This window comes from Pristiophorus japonicus, chromosome 17 (genome assembly GCF_044704955.1).
Source record: "Pristiophorus japonicus isolate sPriJap1 chromosome 17, sPriJap1.hap1, whole genome shotgun sequence".
Classification (NCBI taxonomy): Eukaryota; Metazoa; Chordata; class Chondrichthyes; family Pristiophoridae; genus Pristiophorus; species Pristiophorus japonicus.
Window position 1 is genome coordinate 127,516,762 of NC_091993.1, and position 24,810 is coordinate 127,541,571.

General features: G+C 47.9%; 1 protein-coding gene across 2 annotated transcripts in view; it reads right to left on the reverse strand.

Annotated features, from left to right (window-relative positions):
• The window catches only part of LOC139228089 (tyrosine-protein phosphatase non-receptor type 22-like), a 104,068-nt gene that overhangs the window by 55,766 nt on the left and 23,492 nt on the right, over positions 1-24,810 (reverse strand). For both annotated transcript variants that reach the window (XM_070859269.1, XM_070859270.1), the window contains exons 3-9: positions 24,193-24,269; positions 21,092-21,187; positions 17,111-17,149; positions 15,705-15,776; positions 13,661-13,720; positions 5,479-5,621; positions 2,480-2,546 (exon numbers count right to left, since the gene is read on the reverse strand). In XM_070859269.1, the coding sequence (XP_070715370.1) occupies positions 2,480-2,546; positions 5,479-5,621; positions 13,661-13,720; positions 15,705-15,776; positions 17,111-17,149; positions 21,092-21,187; positions 24,193-24,269 (554 nt within the window). The remainder of the gene's footprint in view (positions 1-2,479; positions 2,547-5,478; positions 5,622-13,660; positions 13,721-15,704; positions 15,777-17,110; positions 17,150-21,091; positions 21,188-24,192; positions 24,270-24,810) is intronic.

Genomic DNA, 24,810 nt, shown 5'->3' on the forward strand with positions numbered 1-24,810 from the left:
TCCGAGCAGTGTTGGGACACCTCACCACCCGAGCACCTGAGTCACAGGAAACATCAGAAAAACCTGGAGGCTCAGGGCTAGAAATTCCGTATCACCCCGGTCGGGACACAAACTTTTGAAACGTTGTAAGTTTAGCTCCAGGTGCTAATGAACCTCCACTCTTGCGAGATTGCGTCTCTGTGCTGAAAGAATGCAGGGGAGCATTAAATCAGGCGCTAAAGGCGGAAGGGAGTGGTGTTAGGCTCCAAGCGATAACGAATATGAGGTGTGTAATCGGGAGTGAGAATTGGCAAGGATGCCTTCCAGCTATTAAAGGGGAGGGTCAGCGCTGTCTGCACACCGGACCCCAATGATTCGGGGAGAGTAGAACGGCGATATACTGTGGGATAAAATGCAAAGGCCTTTGACGGCCGGCAACACTGCGGTGACTTAGCAGCGTTTATCTGGACACAGATACATCAGGTGCTCTCAGGCAGCGTAACTGACCTTTGGGACGGAGGTAGTGGGGCGCCTCCCTTTAAGTAGCGCCCCGCCAGCAGGCTGGCTCACGCCTCCGCTCCCTGGCGCTGTCGGCGCGGGGGCGTTACTGAAGTTTACAGTTGGGGCGCCCAGTCAGCGATGCACGCTCACTGAAGTCACAATCTGCACGGTGAAAGTTGCCGAGGTGCCGTTACTGCTGGCGCTATGGGGGACGCTGAATGTGGCTCCATGGCCCTATAACCTGAGCAACCCGTTAGTGCCAGTGCCCCCCAGGCGTCAGCGGGAGGTGCTAACAGACGAATTTCTCAGCCTTAAAAATTGAAAGGAGGCGAGCAAGAGGAGACCTCATTGGGACTGGAATTTATTAAGTAGAATGGGAGACTTTATTGGGAACGGAAGGTACTGATTAAAGTAGAACAGGTTAATCCCAAGTCACTATTTCAAGTTAGATCATCACCCCAGAGGACCCAGGTGCAAAGGGGGAATAACCAAGCTCAGGATTGATGTCAGGAAGCCCTTCACACAGAGTGTGACAATACCTGGACTGGGCTCTGGGTAGGGAAGTGTGGTGGGAGCTCTGGAGCCATTCAAGGGGTGGTTAGACGTTGTAGGAGCTGCAGGTTTCTTTGGAATGACGAGTTCGATGGGCTGGATGTGCCTCCCTCATCGGTGCTTATCGTGGCGAAAATCTTCACGGCAAATGGTGATGCCTTTGCAGTAGAATGAAAGTCCCCTTTCTCCCCGTGAAACAAAAGCATAGTTTTTGGTGTAAAACCGCTAAACGGTGTTACAATTTCCTATTGTTGAGGGTGGGGAGGGAAAGACAAGGTCAAATTCATTCAACCAAGACCCAGAGACCATGTGAGCATTTTGATGATTCCCCAGAGTCACATAAGAACATAAGAAATAGGAGCAGAGCCAGCCATTCGGCCCCTCGAGCCTGCTCCGCCATTCAATAAGATCATGGCTGATCCAATCATGGACTCAGCTCCACTTACCTGCCCACTCCCCATAACCCCTTATTCCCTTATCGTTTAAGAAACTGTCTATTTCTGTCTTAAATTTATTCAATGTCCCAGTTTCCACAGCTCTCTGAGGCAGCGAATTCCACAGATCCACAACCCTCTGAGAAGAAAATATTTCTCCTCATCTCAGTTTTAAATGGGCGGCTCCTTATTCTAAGATCATGCCCCCTAGTTCTAGTCTCCCCCGTCAGTGGAAACATCCTCTCTGCAGCCACCTTGTCAAGCCCCCTCATAATCTTATACGTTGCGATAAGATCACCTCTCATTCTTCTGAATTCCAATGAGTAGAGGCCCAACCTACTCAACCTTTCTTATAAGTCAATCCCCTTCATCCCCGGAATCAACCTCGTGAACCTTCTCTGAGCTGCCTCCACAGCAAGTATATCCTTTCGTAAATATGGAAACCAAAACTGCACACAGTATTCCAGGTGTTGTCTCGCCAATACCTTATATAGCTGTAGCAGGACTTCTTTGCTTATATACTCCATCCCTTTGCAATAAAGGCCAAGATTCCATTGGCCTTCCTGATCACTTGCTGTACCTGCATACTATTCTTTTGTGTTTCATGCACAAGTACCCCCAGGTCCCGCTGTACTGCAGCACTTTGCAATCGTTCTCCATTTAAATAATAACTTGCTCTTTGTTTTGAGTTGAGGTTGAAGATTGAATGGTGGAGCAGGCTCGAGGGGCCAAATGGACGACTCCTGCTCCTATTTCTGATGTTCTAATGTAATTGCAGCCTGGGTAATAAGGCAAGTAGACAACGGGTACTCAAAGCAAGTGTGTTGATGTGTTTCTCTGCAATATCTCAAGTTACTATTTTAATAAATGCATTTACTTCAAAAAGTTTCCAATGTCGTTAATGCGAGATATTTTAGCCAAGAGAGTTTTTAGATCTCTCAGTTCCCTGTTGCGATGCAAAAATGCTGCTCAAATGGTCCTTTGTTTATGCAAATATGAAAAGATAACTTTACCCCGTCCTTCAGCAGCTTCCAGGTATAATCGATGGCACAGATCACCCCTGTTCTTCCACAGCCCGCACTGCAAGGTAAAGGGGAGTTAGACATTGGGAGAGGATCTAATGCAAGGTACAACTCTCCTCTTCCAGAATGCACGCCCATTGTGTGTCAGCTGTGGCTCAGTGGACAGCACACTCGCCTCAGAGTCAGAAGGTCGTGGGTCCAGGGACTGGAGCACAAAAAAATCTAGGTTGACACTCCAGTGCACTACTGAGGGAGTGCTGCACTCTCAGAGGGGCAGTACTGAGGGAGTGCCGCACTGTCGGAGGGGCAGTACTGAGGGAAGCTCTGCACTGTCGGAGGGGCAGTACTGAGGGAGTGCCGCACTGTCAGAGGGGCAGTACTGAGGGAGTGCTGCACTGTCGGAGGGGCAGTACTGAGGGAAGCTCTGCACTGTCGGAGGGGCAGTACTGAGGGAGTGCCGCACTGTCGGAGGGGCAGTACTGAGGGAGCTCTGCACTGTCGGATGGGCAGTACTGAGGGAAGCTCTGCACTGTCGGAGGGGCAGCACTGAGGGAGTGCTGCACTCTCAGAGGGGCAGTACTGAGGGAGTGCCGCACTGTCGGAGGGGCAGTACTGAGGGAGCCCCGCACTGTCGGAGGGGCAGTACTGAGGGAGCGTTGCACTGTCGGAGGGGCAGTACTGAGGGAGCCCCGCACTGTCGGAGGGGCAGTACTGAGGGAGCGCTGCACTGTCGGAGGGGCAGTACTGAGGGAGCGCTGCACTGTCGGAGGGGCCGTACTGAGGGAGCGCTGCACTGTCGGAGGGGCTGTCTTTCGGATGAGACGTTAAACCGAGGCCCCGTCTGCTCTCTCAGGTGGATGTAAAAGATCCTGTGGCACTATTTCGAAGAAGAGCAGGGGAGTTCACCCTGGTGTCCTGGGGCCAATATTTATTCATCAATCAACATAACCAAAAAACAGATTATCTGGGTCATTACCACATTGCTGTTTGTGGGAGCTGTTGTGTTTCCCACATTACAACAATGACTACACTCCAAAAAGTACTTCATGGACTGTAAAGCGCTTTGAGACGTCCGGTGGTCGTGAAAGGAGCTATATAAATCCAAATCTTGCTTTCTTTCATTATTCTTCTCAGTGAGGGACATGAACGGATCAGCCTGATCGTATAAAATGGCGGAGCAGGCTCGAGGGGCCTTATGGCCTACTCCTGCTCCTATTTCTTATGTTCTTGTTATCAACCCAGGAATGAAAATCTTGCAAATGGCCGAACCTCATTATTATAAACAGACCAGGTTAGTGGAAGGCCCATAGAGTCCCTGCGGGGTCCAGAGAAATTCTAAACGACTTGCCTTTCTGGTCCCCTTCTGCCACCCTCCCCGCTCCTGCTCACTGCAGCTTCCTCTGGTAGACCCGGCAACAATCACCCGACTGTGTGCTACACTGCAATTCCCAGGATCCCACACTGCAATCCCCGGGATCCCACACTGCAATTCCCGGGATCCCACACTGCAATCCCCGGGATCCCACACTGCAATTCCCGGGATTCCACACTGCAATTCCCGGGATCCCACACTGCAATCCCCGGGATCCCACACTGCAATTCCCGGGATTCCACACTGCAATTCCCGGGATCCCACACTGCAATCCCCGGGATCCCACACTGCAATCCTCGGGATCCCACACTGCAATCCTCGGGATCCCACACTGCAATCCTCGGGATCCCACACTGCAATCCCTGGGATCCCACACTGCAATCCCTGGGATCCCACATGCATTGATTTTCCGTATTTCGGATGCCCTCGCGTACCTGCAGCAAAGCACCTGACACGCCTCCCACAACCTGAGCGGGAGAGCGCCAGGGCCGTGGAGGTAAATACTCTGCCCGATAATAAACTCCATCCTCATCATCTCCACCACCTGGAAGGTCAAGGTGCATGAGAACCACGGGAACACCACCACCTCCAGGCTCCTCTCACACATCATCCCGACTTGGAAATATATCGGCCGTTCCTTCATCGTCGCTGGGTCACAATCCTGGAACTCCCTCCCTAACAGCACTGTGGGAGCACCTTCACCACACAGACTGCAGCGGTTCAAGAAGGCGGCTCACCACCACCTTCTCAAGGGGCAATTAGGGATGGGCACTAAAAACTTTAGCGGGGAATGGAGAATTTTGGAATGAAATTAATGAAAGGAAGACTTACATTTATATAGCATCTTTTGCGATCACTGGACGTCCCAAAGCGCTTTACAGTCAATGAAGTACTTTTTGGAGTGCAGTCGCTGTTGTAATGTGGGAAGCGCAGCAGCCAATTTGCGCACAGCAAGCTCCCACAAACAGCAATGTGATAATGACCAAATAATCTGTTTTAGTGATGTTGGTTGAGGGATAAATATTGGCCCCAGGACACCGGGGATAACTCCCCTGTTCTTCTTTGAAATAGTGCCATGGGATCTTTAACGTCCACCTGAGAGAGCAGACGGGGCCTCAGTTTAATGTCTCATCCGAAAGACAGCACCTCCGACAGTGCAGATCTCCCGCAGCACTGCACTGGAATGTCAGGCTAGATTTTGTGTTCAAATCCCTGGAGTGGGACTTGAACCCACAACCTTCTGACTCAGAGACGAGAGTGCTGCCCACTGAGCCACAGCTGACACAATTTAGGACTATGTAAATCATGGAATCAGAACTAAAATTAGAATTCTATTCTCTCAACACAGATAAGTACCAGCTAAGTATTGGAACAGCGGAGGGCCAGCTAGGCAGCACAGGGAAAAAAACACTGCATTTTGAAGGTCAGATTGTGAACCGGCAACAGTGGAAAATGAGAAATTACCAGGGGAGTACTCTCATTGCTGGGTTTTCCCCCTCTGACAAACACAAGATATCCGAGATCAACATGGATCAAATATCAGTGAGCCGGCCCTGAACGTGAAGCAGTGTGCTGGTTCTGGCCATTGGGTCACTGATTGGGAGGTTTGGCAGGTTACCTGCAGTGGACACAGATCGGGATATTGTCATCCGGCTGATAATGCCGCATGTCCTTGATCATTTCCAGAATGGGATCTAGCGAAGATGGAATATCGTGATCTGGCCAGTTGACGTAGTGAAGCTGATACACAGTCCGACAGATCTGGGTTAGAAAAAAAACACAGCACAGTGTAAGTTAGAACATAAGAATTAGGAGCAGGAGTCGGCAACACGACCCCTCGAACCTGCTCTGCCATTCAATATCATGACTGATCTTCTACTTTCCCACTCGATCTCCATATCCCTCGATTCCCCTAGAGTCTAAAAATCTATCGATCTCAGCCTTGAATATACTCAACGACTGAGCCTCCACAGCCCTCTGGGGTAGAGAATTCCAAAGATTCACCACCCTCTGAGTGAAGACATTCCTACTCATCTCAGTCTTAAATGGCTGACCCCTTAGTCTGAGACTCTGACCCCGGGTTCTAGACTCTACAGTCAGGGGAAACAACCTCTCAGCATCTACCCTGTCAATCCCCTCAGAATCTTCAGTTTCAATGAGATCACCTCTCATTTTTCTAAATTCCAGAGAGTAAAGGCCCAGTCTACTCAATCTCTCCTCATAGGACAATCCTCTCATCCCAGGAATCAGTCTGGTGAACCTTCATTGCACCGCCTCCAAGACAGGTATATCCTTCCTCAGCTAAGGAGACCAAAACTGCATAGTACTCCAGGTGCGGTCTCACCAAGCTCTGTATAATTGCAACAAGACTTCCTTACTTTTACACACCAGCCCCCTTGCAATAAAGGCCAACATGGAATAAGGAAATGGCATAGAAATTAAACAAATACTTTGTGTCTGTCTTCACGGAAGAAGACACAAACATTTTCCTGGAAATAGTAGAGAACCATGGATTTAGCAAGAATGAGGAACTGAAAGAAATTAGTATTTGTAAACAAATAGTACGATAGAAATTAATGGAACTGAAAGCTGATAAATCCCCTGGACCCGATGGCCTACATCTCAGGGTTTTGAAAGAGGTGGCTATAGAGATAATGGATGCATTGGTTGTCATCTTCCAAAATTCCATAGATTCTAGAACGATTCCTGCGGATTCGAAGGTAGCTAATGTAACTCCGCTATTTAAGAAAGGAGGGAAGGAGAAAAAGGGGAACGACAGACCAGTTAGGGAAAATGCTAGAAACTATTAAGGATATGGTAACAGAGCACTTAGAAAAGAATAATAGGATTGGGCAAAGTCAACAAGATTTATGAACGGGAAATTATGTTTGATAAATCTGTTAACAGTTTTTTTGAGGTTGCAACTAGAATAGCGAAGGGGGAACCAGTGGATGTGATGTATTTGGATTTTCAGAAGGCATTCGATAAGGTGCCACACAAGAGGTTATTAAATAAAAGGAGAGCTCATGTGATTAAGGATTGGTTAATGGACAGAAAACAGAGAGTAGGAATAAACGGGTCATTTTGGGGTTGGCAGGCTGTAACTAGTGGGGTACCGCAAGGATCGGGGCTTGGGCCCCAACTATTCACAATCTATATCAATGATTTGGATGAGGGGACCAAATGTACATTATCCAAGTTTGCTGATAATACAAAGCTAGGTGGGAATGTAAGTTGTGAGGAGGATGCAAAGAGGCTTCAAGGGAATATAGACGGCTCAGTGAGTGGGCAAGAACATGGCAAATGGAATATAATGTGGAGAAATGTGAAGTTATCCACTTTGGTAGGAAAAATAGAAAAACAGAGTATTTTTTAAAATGGTGAGAGATTGGGAAATGTTGGTGTTCAGAGGGCCCTGGGGGTCCTTGTACACAAATCACTGAAAGTTAACATGCAGGTACAGCAAGCAATTAGGAAAGCAAATGGTATATTGTGTAGAATTTACCAATATTTTGCAAAGATTCCTGGTACCTTTCCTCTGCAGAGGAGAAGAATCCCTTTCTGGACCTTTTAAAATGGAAGAAAAAACTTCGGGACACAAATGAGTTTAAAGGGGGAGACGAAGCCGGCAGGGGATAAAAGGGGATAAAAGGGGATAAAAGGGGATAAAAGGGGATAAAAGGGGATAAAAGGGGATGCATCCCCCCCCCCGCCCCCCCCCCCCCCCCAGTGTTTGGACTTTTTGAAAAAATAATTCAAAATGGACCTAAATTACAGAAGCCTGGGATCTATGGGAAGGAGCAGATCAATTTTAAGATTCTACAACATTTTGGCTGCGAAAAAGAGTTACCGAATACAGGAGGTGGGGCTAACCTCTGTGAAGCAAATTCGTGTATTAAGGATCCCAGACTGTCTGGGGGGAACTGTGCAACACCAATTCACCCCCTAAGAGATAATCAAATTACCCAATCAAGCACAATGGAAATCATGGGCCCAACTAGATGGCCAGGAAACGGGACAATCCTAAATCAATGCAAAACCAGTGATAGCACATTCTCACACCCTCATCGAGTTACTGCTGCCTAGCCCACCAAAAACACTGACAAAGGAGACATTTGAAAATCAATGGACAGAACAGTTTAAACAAAATCCAAGAACTGATTTGGTGCGAAGATAACGAAGCCTGTTTTAGTCTAATTGAAGGCCTGTTCTGGCAGTTAGGGGTGCTTCGAGAGATACTATTAAGTTAGCAGTCTCGTTGCATAAGTTCTACACCAGCCTCGAAAAGTGGGACCCCGATACATTGGCGAAAGGAATCTCTAAAACCCAGAAGGACAGCACCACGACAGCAAACAGGCTGTCAAAACAACTATCGGAAAGTCGCAGCCATCGCGACCAAACAAACAGTCAACCGGAACCAACCCGACAAAACCGAAGAAAAAACGAAGATTTTCCACTCTACAAGCTGGTCCTAAGGGGTACAGACTACAGAACGTGGACAACTAAGGCGAACCCCAGAGTTGGAACTGTCAAAAGGGGATTGGTGAGCATGGCCCCTGAAACCCCAGAGCTATAACTTAGTTAGTTAGGGGAATTGGGACAGGGGGAGGCTGGGATAACTTGTGTAAATGTATCTGCATTCTCCTCTTTACCCCATTTAGAGTTTAAGCTGTATTCTTTTCCCCACAGGCTGTAATTTGACATTTTATTCAATGTGTTGTACCCCTCAGTGCGATTGGTATTAATATTCTGTGTGTGTTATTAAAGGTGTGCCTTTTACTTCTTTTTAGACACAATAAAGCCATACCTGCTTCCTACCTTGAAACCGATTGTCTGTCCAAGTCTGTCACAGTCCCTTCATAATTCCAGTGTCTAGAACCAAGGGTGTGGGAGCCATTCGGAACCACTCATATAAGGTCAGAAGGGAAAGCTGACCCCCTGAAAACCACCCCTTACAGTTGGCCTTTATTACAAGAGGATTTGAGTACAAGAGTAAAAACGTCTTACTGTAATTATATCGGGCCCTGGTGAGACCACACCGGGAGTATTGTGTACAGTATCGATCTCCTGACCTAAGGAAGGATATACTTGCCATAGAGGGAGTACAATGAAGGTTCACCAGACTGATTCCTGGGATGGGGGGATTGTCCTATGAGGAGAGATTGAGTAGACTAGGCCTATATTCTCTAGAGTTTAGAAGAATGAGAGGTGATCTCATTGAAACATACAAAATTCTTACAGGGCTTGACAGGGTAGATGCAGGGAGGATGTTTCCTCCGGGCTGGGGAGTCGAGAACCAGGGATCGCAGTCTCAGGATAAGGGGTCGGCCATTTAGGACTGAGATGAGGGGAAATTTTTTCACTCAGAGGGTGGTGAATCTTTGGAATTCTCTCCCCAGAGGGCTGTGGAGGCTCAGTCGTTGATTATATTCAAGACAAAGATCGATAGATTTTTGGATATTAAGGGAATCAAGGGATATGGGGATAGTGCAGGAAAGTGGAACTGAAGTCGAAGATCAGCCATGATCGTATTGAATGGCGGAGCAGGCTCGAGGGGCCGAATGGCCGACTCCTGCTCCTATTTCTGATGTTCTTATTTGCCTTCCTAATTGCTTGCTGTATCTGCATGCTAACTCCTGTACGAGGGCACCTAAATCTCTCTGAACACCAACATTGAATCGTTGCTCACCATTTAAAAAGTTGCCGTGTTTGTCCAATAGAATTCACCGACTATCCACAGGTGGGGCTACGGGCAACATGCACTGATCCTAGTGCAAAACGCCTCACACACAGTTCAGGTAGTAGTACTTCACACCTGAATATTTACTTCACTGACATCAGCCACCATACAGTAACCAAGAAAATAAACCACTCAGCAATCAAAAACACACTTGATTTTTATCTCACCATTTTACACACAATGAGGTCAAAGTTCACACACACACTGTGCAAATAGGAGTATTGAGATCACATGACCAAGGACGGTGACTATTATTACTATAATTAGCCACATGCAGTAGATTTGAGTAGATTGGCCTCTGGAGTTTAAAAGGATGAGAGGTGATCTCATTGAAACATATAAGATTCTGAGGGGGATTGACAGGGTGGATGCAGGGAGGGTGTTTCCCCCCGGGCTGGGGAGTCTAGAACCAGGGGTCACAGTCTCAGGATAAGGGGTCGGCCATTTAGGACTGAGATAAGAAAGAATTTCTTCACTCAGAGGGTGGTGAATCTTTGGAACTCTCTGCCCCAGAGGGCTGTGGAGGCTCAGTCATTGATTATATTCAAGGCTGAGATCGGTAGATTTTTAGACTCTAGGGGAATTAAGGGATATGGGGATCGGGCGGGAAAGTGGAGTTGAGGTAGAAGATCAGCCATGATCTTATTGAATGGCGGAGCAGGCTCGAGGGGCCGAATGGCCGACTCCTGCTCCTATTTCTTATGTTCTTATTTCTGGGACAGTAACTAGTGGATCTGGTGCTAGACTAGCAACCCAGAGATCATGGCCTCGATATTAACCCCATTCCCCTTCCTCCCCACTCTGGCCGGGAGGTGTTCGGGGGAGAGGGTGGGGTTATAAAGTGAATTGCGTGGATCCAACCCACCACTCACACACCCGCCACCTTTTATAAGGCGCATATCGAGGTGTCAGAGTCTCACGCCGCAGAGAGGCGGGGCATCCAATTAGCACATCTCAATCAGACTCTCACTTCGCAATTGGGAGCCCGATGTGAAATTTACTGCTGCTTCGTGGGTTTCCCGGGGGTCGGGAAAATGAGGGCCCGGGGAATGTTGGATAGGTTACCTCATCCCACATTTGCTCAGTATTATTATTCCTGAGCACTCCCAGCGCGGATAATGTGTGGTCTTTCAGACCGGCCCTTCAGCCTCTGCCTCAGATGTCATCATCATGTGACGTGTGGACAACGTTAATGTAGACGATAGAATTATAGACTGATACAGCACAGAAGGAGGCCATTCGACCCATCGTGCCTGTGCCAGATCTTCGAACAGCTGTCCACTTAATCTCACTCCGCCTGCTCTTTCCCCATAGCGCTGTAAATGTTTTCCCTTCCAGTATTTATCGAGTTTCCTTTTGAATGTTGCTATTGAATCTGCTTCCACCGCCCTTTCAGGCAGCGTGTTCCAGATCTTAACAACTTGCCGAGTCAAAAAATAGCTTCCTCATGTCGCTTCTGGTCCTTGTGCCAATCAGTTTAAATCTGTGAGCTCTGGTTATCGACCCTTCAATCAGTGGAAACTGCATCTCTCTATTTACTCTATCAAAACACTTCATGATTTTGAACACTGCTATCTTCTCTGCTCTAAGGACACCAATTTTGGTTTCTCCAGTCTCTCCACAAAACTGAAGTCCCTCAACCCTGGTGCCATTCTGGTAAATCTCTTAAGAACATAAGAGATGGAAGCAGGAGTCGTCCTTTCAGCCCCTCGAGCCTGCTCCGTTATTCAATAAGATCATGGCTGATCTGATCATGGGCTCAACTCCACTTCCCCGCCCGCTTCCTATAACCCTTGACTCCCTTATCATTCAAAAATCTGTCTACCTCCACCTTAAATATATTCAACGACCCAGCCTCCACAGCTCTCTGGGGCAGCGAATTCCAAAGATTCACGACCCTCTGAGAAGAAATTTCTCCTCATTTCATCTTCAATGGGCGGCCCCTTATTCTGAAACTATGCCCCCTAGTTCTAGACTCTCTCACGAGGAGAAACATCCTCTCGTCATCTACCCTGTCAAGCCCCCTCAGAATCTTATATGTTTCAATAAGACCACCTCTCATTCTTCTAAACTCCAATGTGTACAGGCCCAACCTGATCAACCTTTCCTCATAAGACAACCCCTTCACCTCAGGAATCAACCCCCTGAACCTTCTCTGAACTGCCTCCAATGCAAGTATATCCCTCCATAAATAAGGAGACCAGAACTGTTCTGCACCCTCTCCAAGGCTCTATCTTTTGAGATCTTCATTCTTCAACTGAAGCTCCACATTCTCCTGCCCACACGTTCATCGCGCTGCCACCATCCATTTCACACAGACGGTACAAAGGTACGTGTGCTCACAGACAAAAAATGTTGGATTGTTCAATACTGATTCTACCCGACGTAAACTAGAGATGATCCAAAACTCGGCTGCCCCGTGTCCTAACTCGCACTGAGTCCCGCTCACCCATCACCCCCTGTGCTCACTGCCCCATGTCCTAACTCGCACCGAGTCCCACTCACCCATCACCCCCTGTGCTCACTGCCCCGTGTCCCAACTCGCACCCAGTCCCACTCACCCATCACCCCCTGTGCTCACTGCCCTGTGTCCTAACTCGCACCCATCACCCCCTGTGCTCGCTGACCTACATTGACTTCTGGTTAAGCAACGCCTCGATTTCAAAATTCTCATCCTTGTTTTCAAATCCCTCCATGGCCTCGCCCTTACCCTATCTCTGTAATCTCCTCCAGCCCCACAACCCCCCCACCCCCTTCAGATCTCTGCCCTCCTCTAATTCTGCCCTCTTGAGCATCCCTGATTATAATCGCTCCACCATCGGTGGCCGTGCCTTCTGTTGTCTGGGCCCCAAGCTCTGGAACTCCCTCCCTAAACCTCTCCGCCTCTCCTCCTTCAAGACGCTCCTTAAAACCTACCCCTTTGACCAAGGCCTGCCCTAATTTCTACTTAAGCGGCTTGGTGTCAAATTTTTAATCGCATAATACTCCTGTGAAGCGCCTTGGGACATTTCACTGCGTTAAAGGCGATATATAAATGCAAGTTGTTGATTGCTGCTCATACCTGCTGGACGTGGATTACACCAGGAACCTCCATTCTCTAATTTACAGAAACGTAGAAGAACCATCTTTACCACCTCACCCTGTACAACTCTCTTCATTGTTTCCCCCAAAAATAACTGGATTTTCTCAGGAGGCACAGTCGTGACTAAAGACACGGAACGGGAGAGAAGTCATTGTGACATGACATCATATGATAGATGGGAAAAGGGCTTAAAAAGAGTCACTTTTCCCGATTCTTCCCTGAGCCTCAGAAAACAAAGGTGGCCATATGAGGTGAGAAGAAATGTAGGGGCAAGAGATAAGGCGGGGTTGGGAGGTGGGGGGGGGGGAAAGGAGAAAGAGAAAAAGGGAAGAACGCAAGAGAACACAGAGAGAGAGAGAGAACAGAACAAGAGAAGATAGAAAATGGATGGTGAGAGGGGAGAGGGCACGAGAGAGAACACAGAGTGAGAGAAAGGAGATAGAAAATGGATGGTGAACGTAATGTATGCACCAGTGAGGATGCTCACAGGTTTGTGAAGCTGTTGCACTGTGAGTGGCTTAGCCAGTCACGTGATGTTCACAAGACTCAATAAAACCCCAGCCAGTTGAGTCTAGGTCATCCACGGTGAGGTATGTAGTTGTGAGCCTAGTGGATGAACAGGGAGTGCGATTGTTAAACCTTTCTTCATAGTTCTTCATAGCAATGTGTTGCTATGAATTCTTAAGCAAAGAACCCATGAAACAAATACATTACAGTGAGAGAAGAGAGCGGGCAAGAGAGAGAAGGAAGAGAGAGTGTTTTATATCTTTATGAAGAATCGTTTAGTTTGTAGTTAAATATACAGCACCTGGAGTAGATTTCATACTGTAATATTAGTGATTGCATCAACATTATATTATGAGTGCTTAAAAGTGGAAGGAAAATGGTTGTGCCATGAAACTGGTAATCTAAGGGTAAATGCAGTGCGTGTTCACCGTGTTAACCAATAGCTGTAAATCCTTTAATTGTATTACTTACATTTTGGAACCGAACCTTCAATGTTCTGATGACATATTCTGGTTTGACCTCCTCTTCTTCCTGGAGAATGAGAGAGATATTGTTAACCGAGCGAATGGTAATGAAGAGGAAGAGACTCAGACAGTCTGCTGTATGACATTATACGTCAACATGAATGTAAACGAGAGGTGATCCAAAACGCAACTGCCCGTGTCCTAACTGGCACCAAGTCCCGCTCACCCATCACCCCCTGTGCTCACTGACCTACATTGGCTTCTGGTTAAACAACACCTTAATTGCAAAATTCTCATCCTTATTTCAAATCCCTCCGTGGCCTCATCCCCTCCCTATCTCACCCACAACCCCCCCCCCGAGTTATCTGCGCTCCTCTAATTCTGCCCTCTTGAGCATCCCTGATTATAATCGCTCCATTGGTGGCCGTGCCTTCTGTTGCCTGGGCCCCAAGCTCTGGAACTCCCTCCCTAAACCTCTCTGCCTCTCTACCTCTCTCTTCTCCTTCAAGACGCTCCTTAAAACCGACCTCTTTGACCAAACTTTTGGTCACCGGTGCTAATTTCTACTTATACAGCTCGGTGTCAAATTTGTTATCTCATAATCCTCCTGTGAAGCTCCTTGGGATGTTTCACTACGTTAAAGGCGCTATATAAATACAAGATGTTGTTGTTGTTGTGAACCGAATGGGCAGCAAGGTCAGGTAGATTTCACAACCCAACCCTCCGGCTACACCCAGGGACACTGCCACAGTCTGCCTGACTTCTCGGAAACTCAAGGGCTCCCATTTAGGTCCACAAGTCAGTGTGTGAATATATTAAAACCGTACAACTCAACAGTGTTGACAGCTCACTGCGACAGTCCAGTCGGTAGCTGAGCCACACACAGCAGCAAGTTCCCGGGCTCGCTTTACTTGTGGGGGTAGTACAATCATAGAACCTCACAGCATAGGAGAAGACCATTTGGCCCATCGAGCCTGTGCCGGCTCTGTGACAGAATGATCCAACAGTCCCACTCTCCCCGCTCTTTCCCCACAACCCGGCACATTTTACCTTTTCAACTATTTATCCAATTCCCTTTTGACAGTCCAAACATTCTAAAATTCTGACATGTATGGAACCGCTGATAAATAAAAACCCCAACATGAAACGGTTATGTATTTAACCCCTTGCAACCTGTATTACACTATCACCAGAGGGTCTACCTGTTGGAGTCCCAAGGGATCTCAGCATCCCTTGGGAGCATGGTATATAAGCAGGCCACCCACGAGGTACCTGCACTCTGGAGTCTGATTAAAGGAGTTAAGGTCACACTTGCTCATTGTACACAGCACGCAGTTTCATCCTTTATTGTGAACGCATCAGAAACAACTTGCTTTCTTGGTGGGTTTTTTATATATACTTTTGACGCTTTGAAATGTTGAGGTCTGAAATATGACGGGCACTTTCATTACTTTCTGTAGACACAAAGGAGAACTGGAGCTCCAGGTTCCTTTAGAAAACCAAACGATTGCTGAGAATAAGAATTAGGAGCAGGAGTCGGCCATTCGGCCCCTCGAGCCTGCTCCGCCATTCAATAAGATCATGACTGATCTTTGACCTCAACTCCAGTTTCCCGCCCGATCCCTCGATTCCCCTAGAGTACAAAAATCCATCGATCTCAGTGTTGAATATACTCAAAGACTGAGCCTCCACAGCCCTCTGGGCAGAGAATTCCACAGATTTACCACCCTCCGAGTGAAGAAATTCCTCCTCAGCTCAGTCCTACATGGCTGACCCCTGGTTCTAGACACTCCAGCCAGGGAAAACAACCTCTCAGCATCTACCTTGTCAATCCCACTCAGAATTGTGTAGGTTTCAATAAGATCACCTCTCATTCTTCTAAACTCTAGAGAATATAGGCCCAATGTTCTTTTGCCTTCCTAATTGCTTGCTGTACCTGCAAGCAAAAAACTATTTGACTGGCTCATTGGGAATATTATAAAGAGGGAGCTGACTGATTTATAGGTGGTCCCACTCACGTAAGAGAATTCATCCACGGTTAAAATACTCACACAAGTAACATAGAAAGGCCCATCACAGTAAGGATCCTCTCCTAGGTTTGACCAGTATCGCTCACATTTTTTCTAAAAAGTAAAAACAGACATAAATGATAGAGTCGTACAGCACAGAAGGAGGCCATTCAGCCCATCATACCTGTACTGGCTAGGAACAACAGAACAGGAGGAGGCCATTCAGCCTCTACAGCCTGAACCACCATTCAATGAGATCATGGCTGATCTGTGACTTAACTCCGTATCCCCGCCATTGGCCCATATCCCTTAATACCTTTGGTTTACAAAAATCTAGCGATCTCCGATTTACAATTAACAATTGACCCAGCATTGATTGCCGTTTGGGGAAGAGAGTTCCAAACCTCTACTGCCCTTTGTGTGTCTGGAAGTGTTTCCTAATCTCACTCCTGAAAGGTCTGGCTCTAAATTTTAGACTATGCCCCTAGTCCCAGACTCCCCAACCAGCAGCAATAGTCTCTCTCTGTCTACGCTATCTGTTCCCTTAATATCCTGAAAAAGTCGATCAGATCCCCCCCTAACCTTTTAAATTGTAGGGAATACAACCCAAGTCTGTGTAATCTCTCCTCATAATTTAACCCTTGGAGTCCGGGATGATTCTGGTAAACCCACGCTGCACTCCCTCCAAGACCAATATACCCTCCCTAAGGTGTGGGGCCAGAACTGCTCACAGTGCTCCAGGTGTGGGCTAACCAGGGCTTTGTACAGCTGCAGCATAACTTCTACCCCCTTGTATTCTAGTCCTCCAGATATAAAGGCCAGTATTCCATTAACCTTTTTGAAAGAGCTATCCAATTAATCCCACTATCCGTGCTCTTTGCCCATAGCCCTGCAAATATATCCTTTTCAAGTATTTACTCAATTCCCTTTTGAAAATTTCTATTGAATCTGATTCTACCACCCTTTCAGGCAACGCGTTCCAGATCATAACTTGCTGAGTTGAAAAAAAATGTCCTCATCTCCCTTCTAACTTTTTTGTCAACTATTTTACATCTGTGTCCCTCTGGTTACCGACCCTCGGGCCACTGGAAACCGTCTCTCCTGATTTACTCTGTCAGAACCACTCATAATTTTGAACACCTCTATTAAATCTCCCTTTAACCTTCTCTGCTCCAAGGAGAAAAGCCCCAGCTTCTCCAGTCTCTCCATGTAACTGAAGTCCCTCATCCCTGGGACCGTTCTGGTCAATCTCCTCTGCACCCTCTCCAAGGCCCTGACATCCTTCCTAAAGTGCGGTGCCCTGAATTGGACACAATACTCCAGCTAGGGCCTGACCAGTGTTTTATAAAAGTTTAGCATAACTTCCTTGAATAATAATCATTTTATTTTCTTGAATTCTTCAAAAGACAAAAAGAATAGACATTGGAGGAAGGCGAATATCAACTTACCCGTCCCATCTCAAACTCACGACAGGCCATGACCACCACCTGACAGAACGAGGGGAAAACAAACATGTCAGGGAGACAGTTTCTAATATTGGGCTCCAACCTTCAGACATGCCATAGCTGCCTACAACAACTTGTGATTACACGGCGAGAGAACGAGCATTTACAGAACGTCTTTTAAAGGGTAAAAGCAGCAACTCGCCAAGGCTTCTTCGGCAGCACCTCCCAAACCCGCGACCTCTACCACCTAGAAGGACAAGGGCAGCAGGCGCATGGGAACACCACCACCTCCACGTTCCCCTCCCAGTCACACACCATCCTGACTGGGAAATATATCGGCCGTTCCTTCATCGTCGCTGGGTCACAATCCCGGAACTCCCTCCCTAACAGCACTGTGGGAGCACCTTCACCACACGGACTGCAGCGGTTCAAGAAGGCGGCTCACCACCACCTTCTCAAGGGGCAATTAGGGATGGGCAATAAATGCCGGCCTTGCCAGCGACACCCACATCCCAAACTCAGCACTTGGGAGAAACATTTTGGGAAGCAGTAGGTTTTGGAAGGCTTCTGTACTGAGGGAGAGATGTGACGAGGGTTGGGGTTTGGGAAGAGTGTTGTTGCTCAGTATAGGGTTATCGTGGCTGAAGACCCTGCCACTGATGGAGGAGCGGGGAGAGGGAGGGGGAGGGGGAGCGGGAGCGGGAGCGGGAGGGGGAGGGGGAGAGGGAGGGGGAGAGGGAGGGGGAGAGGGAGGGGGAGAGGGAGGGGGAGAGGGAGGGGGAGGGGGAGAGGGAGGGGGAGAGGGAGGGGGAGAGGGAGGGGGAGAGGGAGGGGGAGAGGGAGGGGGAGGGGGAGGGGGAGAGGGGAGAGGGAGAGGGGAGAGGGAGAGGGAGGGGGAGAGGGAGGGGGAGGGGGAGGGGGAGGGGGAGAGGGGAGAGGGAGAGGGGAGAGGGAGAGGGAGGGGGAGTGGGGGAGGGAGAGGAGGGAGAGAGGGAGAGGAGGGAGAGGGAGAACGCAGTACATCAAAGTCAGAAGAGCAGAGGGTGTGAGGTGGGACTAAGGTCTGGAGGAGGATGCTGAGAGAGAGTGGAGAGGATTTGAACGTGTGGATGAAGATTTTGAAATTGATAGCCTGGGAGCTGGGCAGCCAATGAGGGTTAGTGAGAATAGGGTGATGTGTGCAGGAGTTAACGATGGGCTAGGATACAAGACGCAGGACTTCAAAACCAGGAACACCAAATGTGGAATCTGGGTCAGCTGGACAATTGGGAAGTGGTGGGAATTGGCTGTCGCTGAAAACGGAAACAACCATGTGTGGCAAGAAGCTTTGTGACAGGCTCAGCCCTGAACCTTCGGTATAAGTGTTGTCCTTCCACCAAAACGGTTCTATTGGTAGTTCGGTACATGATAACATCGTAAACTGATCATGCTGCCCCTGTAATAAGCGACAAATTTTGTTATAAAAACGTAGCAGATAAGAATTCCCCTTTCATTGCTGCTGGCTCCGTTTCAGGTGACTTAAATTGGTTTATTTTTATACGAATGGACCAATTCAGTAATGCGGTGTTTGGCGATTTTGCCCACAGGGTCATTTCTTGACTGCATCGGAACAAAGGCCCCAGGTCAGACTAGTCTTGTAAGACTCCCAGAAACTCGGTGCTGGATGGAATCATAATGCAGCACAACTCCTTTGTTTTCAGTTACTAATTGTGGCTCTCGTTCACAAAATATCATTCTAGGAAGTAACAACAGCATGACAAAAAGAACCCACTGACAACATGTCCCACTGACACCCCAGCAAGTGTTGGAGCCAACATTTGGCAGTTTGAAAAGAAAGATTTGCATTTCTAAAGTGCCTTTCATAGCCATAGGATTTCTCAAAGTGTTTTACAGTCAATGAAGTACTTTTTGAAGTTTAGTCTGTCATAATGTAGGAAACACGGCAGTTAATTTGTGCACAGCAAGCTCCCACAGCAATGACCAGATAATCTGTTTTTGTGATGTTGATTGAGGGAAAAGTATTGGCATGACACCAGGGAGAACGCCCCTGCTCTTCTTCGAAATAGTGCCATGGGATCTTTTACATCCACCTAGGAGAACAGACGGGGCCTCGGTTTAATGTCTCATCGGAAAGACGGCACCTCCGACAATGCAACGCTCCCTCAGTACTGCCCCTCCGACAGTGCAGCACTCCCTCAGTACTGCCCCTCCGACAGTGCAGCACTCCCTCAGTACTGCCCCTCCGACAGTGCAGCACTCCCTCAGTACTGCCCCTCCGACAGTGCAGCACTCCCTCAGTACTGCCCCTCCGACAGTGCGGCGCTCCCTCAGTACTGCCCCTCCGACAGTGCGGCACTCCCTCAGTACTGCCCCTCCGACAGTGCAGCGCTCCATCAGTACTGCCCCTCCGACAGTGCAGCACTCCCTCAGTACTGCCCCTCCGACAGTGCAGCACTCCCTCAGTACTGCCCCTCCGACAGTGCAGCACTCCCTCAGTACTGCCCCTCCGACAGTGCGGCGCTCCCTCAGTACTGCCCCTCCGACAGTGCAGCACTCCCTCAGTACTGCCCCTCCGACAGTGCAGCACTCCCTCAGTACTGCCCCTCCGACAGTGCGGCACTCCCTCAGTACTGCCCCTCCGACAGTGCAGCACTCCCTCAGTACTGCCCCTCCGACAGTGCGGCGCTCCCTCAGTACTGCCCCTCCGACAGTGCTGCGCTCCCTCAGTACTGCCCCTCCGACAGTGCAGCGCTCCCTCAGTACTGCCCCTCTGACAGTGCGGCGCTCCCTCAGTACTGCCCCTCCGACAGTGCGGCGCTCCCTCAGTACTGCCCCTCCGACAGTGCAGCACTCCCTCAGTACTGCCTCTCCGACATTGCGGCACTCCCTCAGTACTGCCCCTCCGACAGTGCAGCGCTCCCTCAGTACTGCCCCTCTGACAGTGCAGCGCTCCCTCAGTACTGCCCCTCCGACAGTGCAGCACTCCCTCAGTACTGCCCCTCCGACAGTGCGGCGCTCCCTCAGTACTGCCCCTCCGACAGTGCAGCGCTCCCTCAGTACTGCCTCTCCGACATTGCGGCACTCCCTCAGTACTCAAATCTCTGGAGTGGGATAGGTTCCTGGCTTTGTGATCGGTTCAGGAACCTTAAGTAAAAGGGCCAGTGGACCGTCTCACACACTCAGTCCTGCGGGGTACAGCAGTGCGGTGACTGTGCACAAATCGTAGAATCATCCTGCACGGGAGGAGGCCATTCGGCCCATCGTGCCTGTGCCGGCTCTGTCCCACTTCCCCTGCTCTTTCCCCACAGCTCTGTGAATATTCCCTTTGGACTGCTGCTGCTGAATTAATAATCCAGAGAGCAGGAGTTCAAATCCCACCGTGAGCAGTTTGAGAATTTTAATTCAGTTTAAAAAAAAATCTGGGCTCAGTAAGTGACCATGAAGCTGTTGGATTGCAGTAAAGACCCGGCTGGTTCACGGATGCCCTTTCGGGAAGGAAACCTGCCGTCCTTGCCCGGTCTGGGCCTATATGTGACTCCAGTCCCATACCAACGTCGCTTACTCCAAAACTGGCATCTGAAGTGGCCCAGCGAGCCGATTATTTGTAGCAGATCAGGGCAACTAGGGAAGGCCAATAAATGCTGGCCTTGCCAGCGAATTAATAATAATTAAAAAATACTCAATATTGAGAATTATAGAGCAATTACTAGTGCTTGCTTAAAACCTGTGACATCTCTAATCTTTACTAGTTCTGCTGAAAAGTCATCGACCTGAAACATTAACTGTGTTTCTCTCTTCACAGATGCTGCCTGACCCGATGAGCATTTCCAGCATTCTCTGTTTTTATTTGGGATTTCCAGCCTCAGCAGTATTTTGCTTTTGTCGAGAGGTACAACCTTGTTTAGTCAGAATATTTTGCTTGAAATCCACACAATCCGGGCAGTATGGGTTTTGGATATTAGTTTGAACAAATAGAAAACTTACTAGGACATTATACTCCCACAGCATCCTCCAGAAGTCTGTCACTGTATGAGGTAAAGGACCTTGCGTTGCTATATAGGCGTGTGGTCCATACACTCCCTTGGAGAGAAAGACATTTTTAAATTGAGCCCTGCTGTAATGTATTTGCTGCAACATAAGCTCGACCAAATGAGCTACAAGCCACAGAATATAATATCAAAACAAAGCGCATGTTTTGCGAGAAATGCGGTTTGAGATGTAGTGATCTATTCTCAGGTTCGTTACGGACCTAAAGTAGTGAGGTCAGTGTCAACTTGGCTCAGTCCAGTACCACTCTCTCCTCGGACGTGCAAATCATGGGTTTCAGCCCCTTTCCGGGATATCAGCAGGTAATCTAAGGTTGCCATGATCATATTGAATGGTGGAGCAGGCTCGAGGAGCCGAATGGCCTACTCCTGCTCCTAATTCTTATGTTGCACTCGGCACTGGACAAGCTGCTCAATGTAATACTGAGCCAGTTTTGCCTCATCATAGAAATTTATGGCCCAGAAGGAGGCCATTCGGCCCATTGTGTCTGTGCCGGCTGAAAAAGAGTTACCCAGCCTAATCCCACTTTCCAGCTCTCGGTCCGCAGCCCTGCAGATTACGGCACTTCAGGTGCACATCCAAGTACTTTTTAAATGCGATGAGGGTTTCTGCCTCTACCACCCTTTCAGGCAGTGAGTTCCAGACCCCCCTCTGGCTGAAAAATATTCTGCTCAACTCCCCTCTAATCCTTCTACGAATTACTTTATATCTATGCCCTGTAAGACTGCAGCATTTTTTCATCTCATTTTCTGCAAATAGCTGTGTCTGCAAACTGCTCCAAGATGGCTGAACTTGGCTTGACCAATTCTTAATGGTCCAAAATGCTCTGCAAAAGTCAAGGGACCTTTTTTTAAAATTAACTTTTGAGAGCTCTCACAGCTGCGATGAGACATTTTCACAGGCAGTAAGCTGATAAGAAATGAGAAGACCTATTCATGGGAAGGATTCATTTAAGAATATTTCTTTGTTTTAAAACTACACAATTACATACACAGTGGACCACCATCCAGAAAAACGGTATATAATGGCTGCAACACGCGAGGTCAGGGCTGCTACGGTCAAGTGAGTGGTGACCTGGTCAGTTATCAAGAGAATCAAGGGGTTAAGTTTTACAATCGCTGACCATGATCTGGTGTGTCTTTATTTCTTTTAATCACTTCGGCGATTTTAACTGTTAGAGGTGCTTTAATGGGATAGGTTGGTGCGGGCTGATAATTAGAAATTATTGTGCATGTGATGCTATCGTAAATTGCTTGTATTTCCTTTGATTATTCCAGGATAAGGGTGAGTACGAAACATCCTGAGTCTGTGTTGTTTTTGTCTCAAGTCCGAACTCTGTAAAGTATAGAGCCAAGATCAGATCTTACAGGATAAAACCTGTTTTATTAAGATAGTCTTGACTCTGTTATAGTGGAAAGAAAAGACAAAATCTTACAGGCTAAAACCTGTTCTTATTAAAAATAAATCTGTGCCCCCTGGTTGTTGACCCTTCTGCTCAGGGAAACAGGTCCTTCCTATCCACTCTATCCAGGCCCCTCATAATTTTATACACCTCAATAAGGTCTCCCCTCAGCCTCCTCTGTTCCAAAGAAAACAACCCCAGCCTATCCAATCTTTCCTCATCGCTAAAATTCTCCAATCCAGGCAACAGCCTCGTAAATCTCCTCTGTACCCTCTCCAGTGCAATCGCATCCTTCCTGTAATGTGGTGACCAGGACTGCACGCAGTACTCCAGCTGTGGCCTAACTAATGTTTTATACAGTTCAAATGTGACAGCTTTCACGTAATATGTTAAACCACAGCCCCCCCCCACAGCCTCTTCTTTAAATATTGCACACTGTTCTTTTAACTCTTTATTTGTCAATGCATTTCTCCAATTTCCCTTCCTTCAATCCATCCCCATTCTCCCATTGTTGCCTTTTATCCCAGTCTATTACTTGTGTCTTAGTACTATCTATATCTTTCAATCATTATCTTAAACATTTTTATATTGTGATCACTATTCCATAGATGTTCCCCCAGGCTTGCTTCTCTTACCTGCTCTGGTTCACATTACTAGGATTATCAATGCTTCTTCTCTTGTTAGGCTTCTTACATTATCCACATTGTAAAAACACCACCCCTTTCTTCCCTTTCACTCCCTCGCCTGTTGATCTGCGATTAGTTGAAATCTCCCATGGTTATGATTTTCACTCATTTAACCTACATATTTCTCCCTCCATTTCCTTTCTACTATTTAGTAGTCTGCAGTGTGTCTGTTATTGTGTGGCTGATCCCTTCCTATCTTTTATCTCCATCTACATCCTCTCTCTATCTCTTTGTTATTTATGTCCTTTATTGCTGTGCTCATCGTTATTGCTGATTAACAGTTACCCCAACGCTCCTCCTTCCTTGCATATCATTACTGTACATTACAGCCTGCAATATTTAATTACCAATCCTGCCCAGCCTGCAGCCATGTTTCCAATATCATGTGTTTCCTCCCTTCTAAATATTGCCTCGAATGAGCTCAGAATGAGAGAACGACATAGCACAGAAGGAGGCCCATTGTTCCTGTGCCTGTGAAAGAGCAATCCAATCAGTCCCACTCTCCCCGGCTCTTTCCCCACAGCCCGGCAAATTTCTCCCCTTCAGTATTTACCCAAATGTTACTATTGAATCTGCTCCCACCGCCCTTTCAGGCAGCGCGTTCCCGATCACAACAACTCGCTGCGTAAATAAATGTTTCCCCATCTCACCTCTGGTTCTTTTGCCAACGACCTTAAACCTGTATCCTCTGGTTACCAACCCTCCTGCCACTGGAAACTGTTTCTCCTTATTTACTCTTCATAGTTTTATTATATTAAATCTCCCCTTAACCTTCTCTGCTCGAAGGCGAACAGCCCCAGCTTCTCCAGTCAATTACCGTTGCCTGCCAACATCAAACACCTTTCCCCATCCCCGCGAAATCAACAGTGGTGCTGGTTTGAGTGAAAATTGTTTTGACTGAAATGCATTGACCAATTCTTTGGCAACGTTTCCATTTAGAAAGTGCCTACCTTGATGAAACTCGCATTGATATAATCAGAGTCAGTGTCGGAAATTATCAGCGACAGCTGCACTCGGCTGCAATCAACTGAAAAAAAAAACAATGCAAATTAATCACGCACAACACACTTTTTCCATTTCCTCGTTCTGTCCATCGAGCTCAGAGGAGCCAGGGGCCGCTGCAGTTTCCAGCAACTTGGCAAATTCAGAAGTTTAAAATCAACGAACTGGTAACTACGTGCTCAGAATGGGCGCGAAATAGCTGGTCCAACAGCAAAAGGCCTTTTAAATGGGGCAAGGGGTCATCATCTGGAGGGGCCCTGGAGGTAGCATTGATGCTGGAACAGGTTCCCCATTGCAGTCAGCAGAGCAGATTGTGATAGCGCTAGGCATCATCCACACCTTTGTTACCTCTAGACCTGACTATTCCAACGCACTCCTGGCTGGCCTCCCACATTCTACCCTACGTAAACCTGAGGTCATCCAAAACCCAGCTGCCCCGTGTCCTAACTCGCACCAAGTCCCGCTCACCCATCACCCACTGTGCTCGTTGCCTGTATCCTAACTCGCACCGAGTCCCACTCACCCATCACCCTCTGTGCTCGCTGCCCCGTGTCCTAACTCGCACC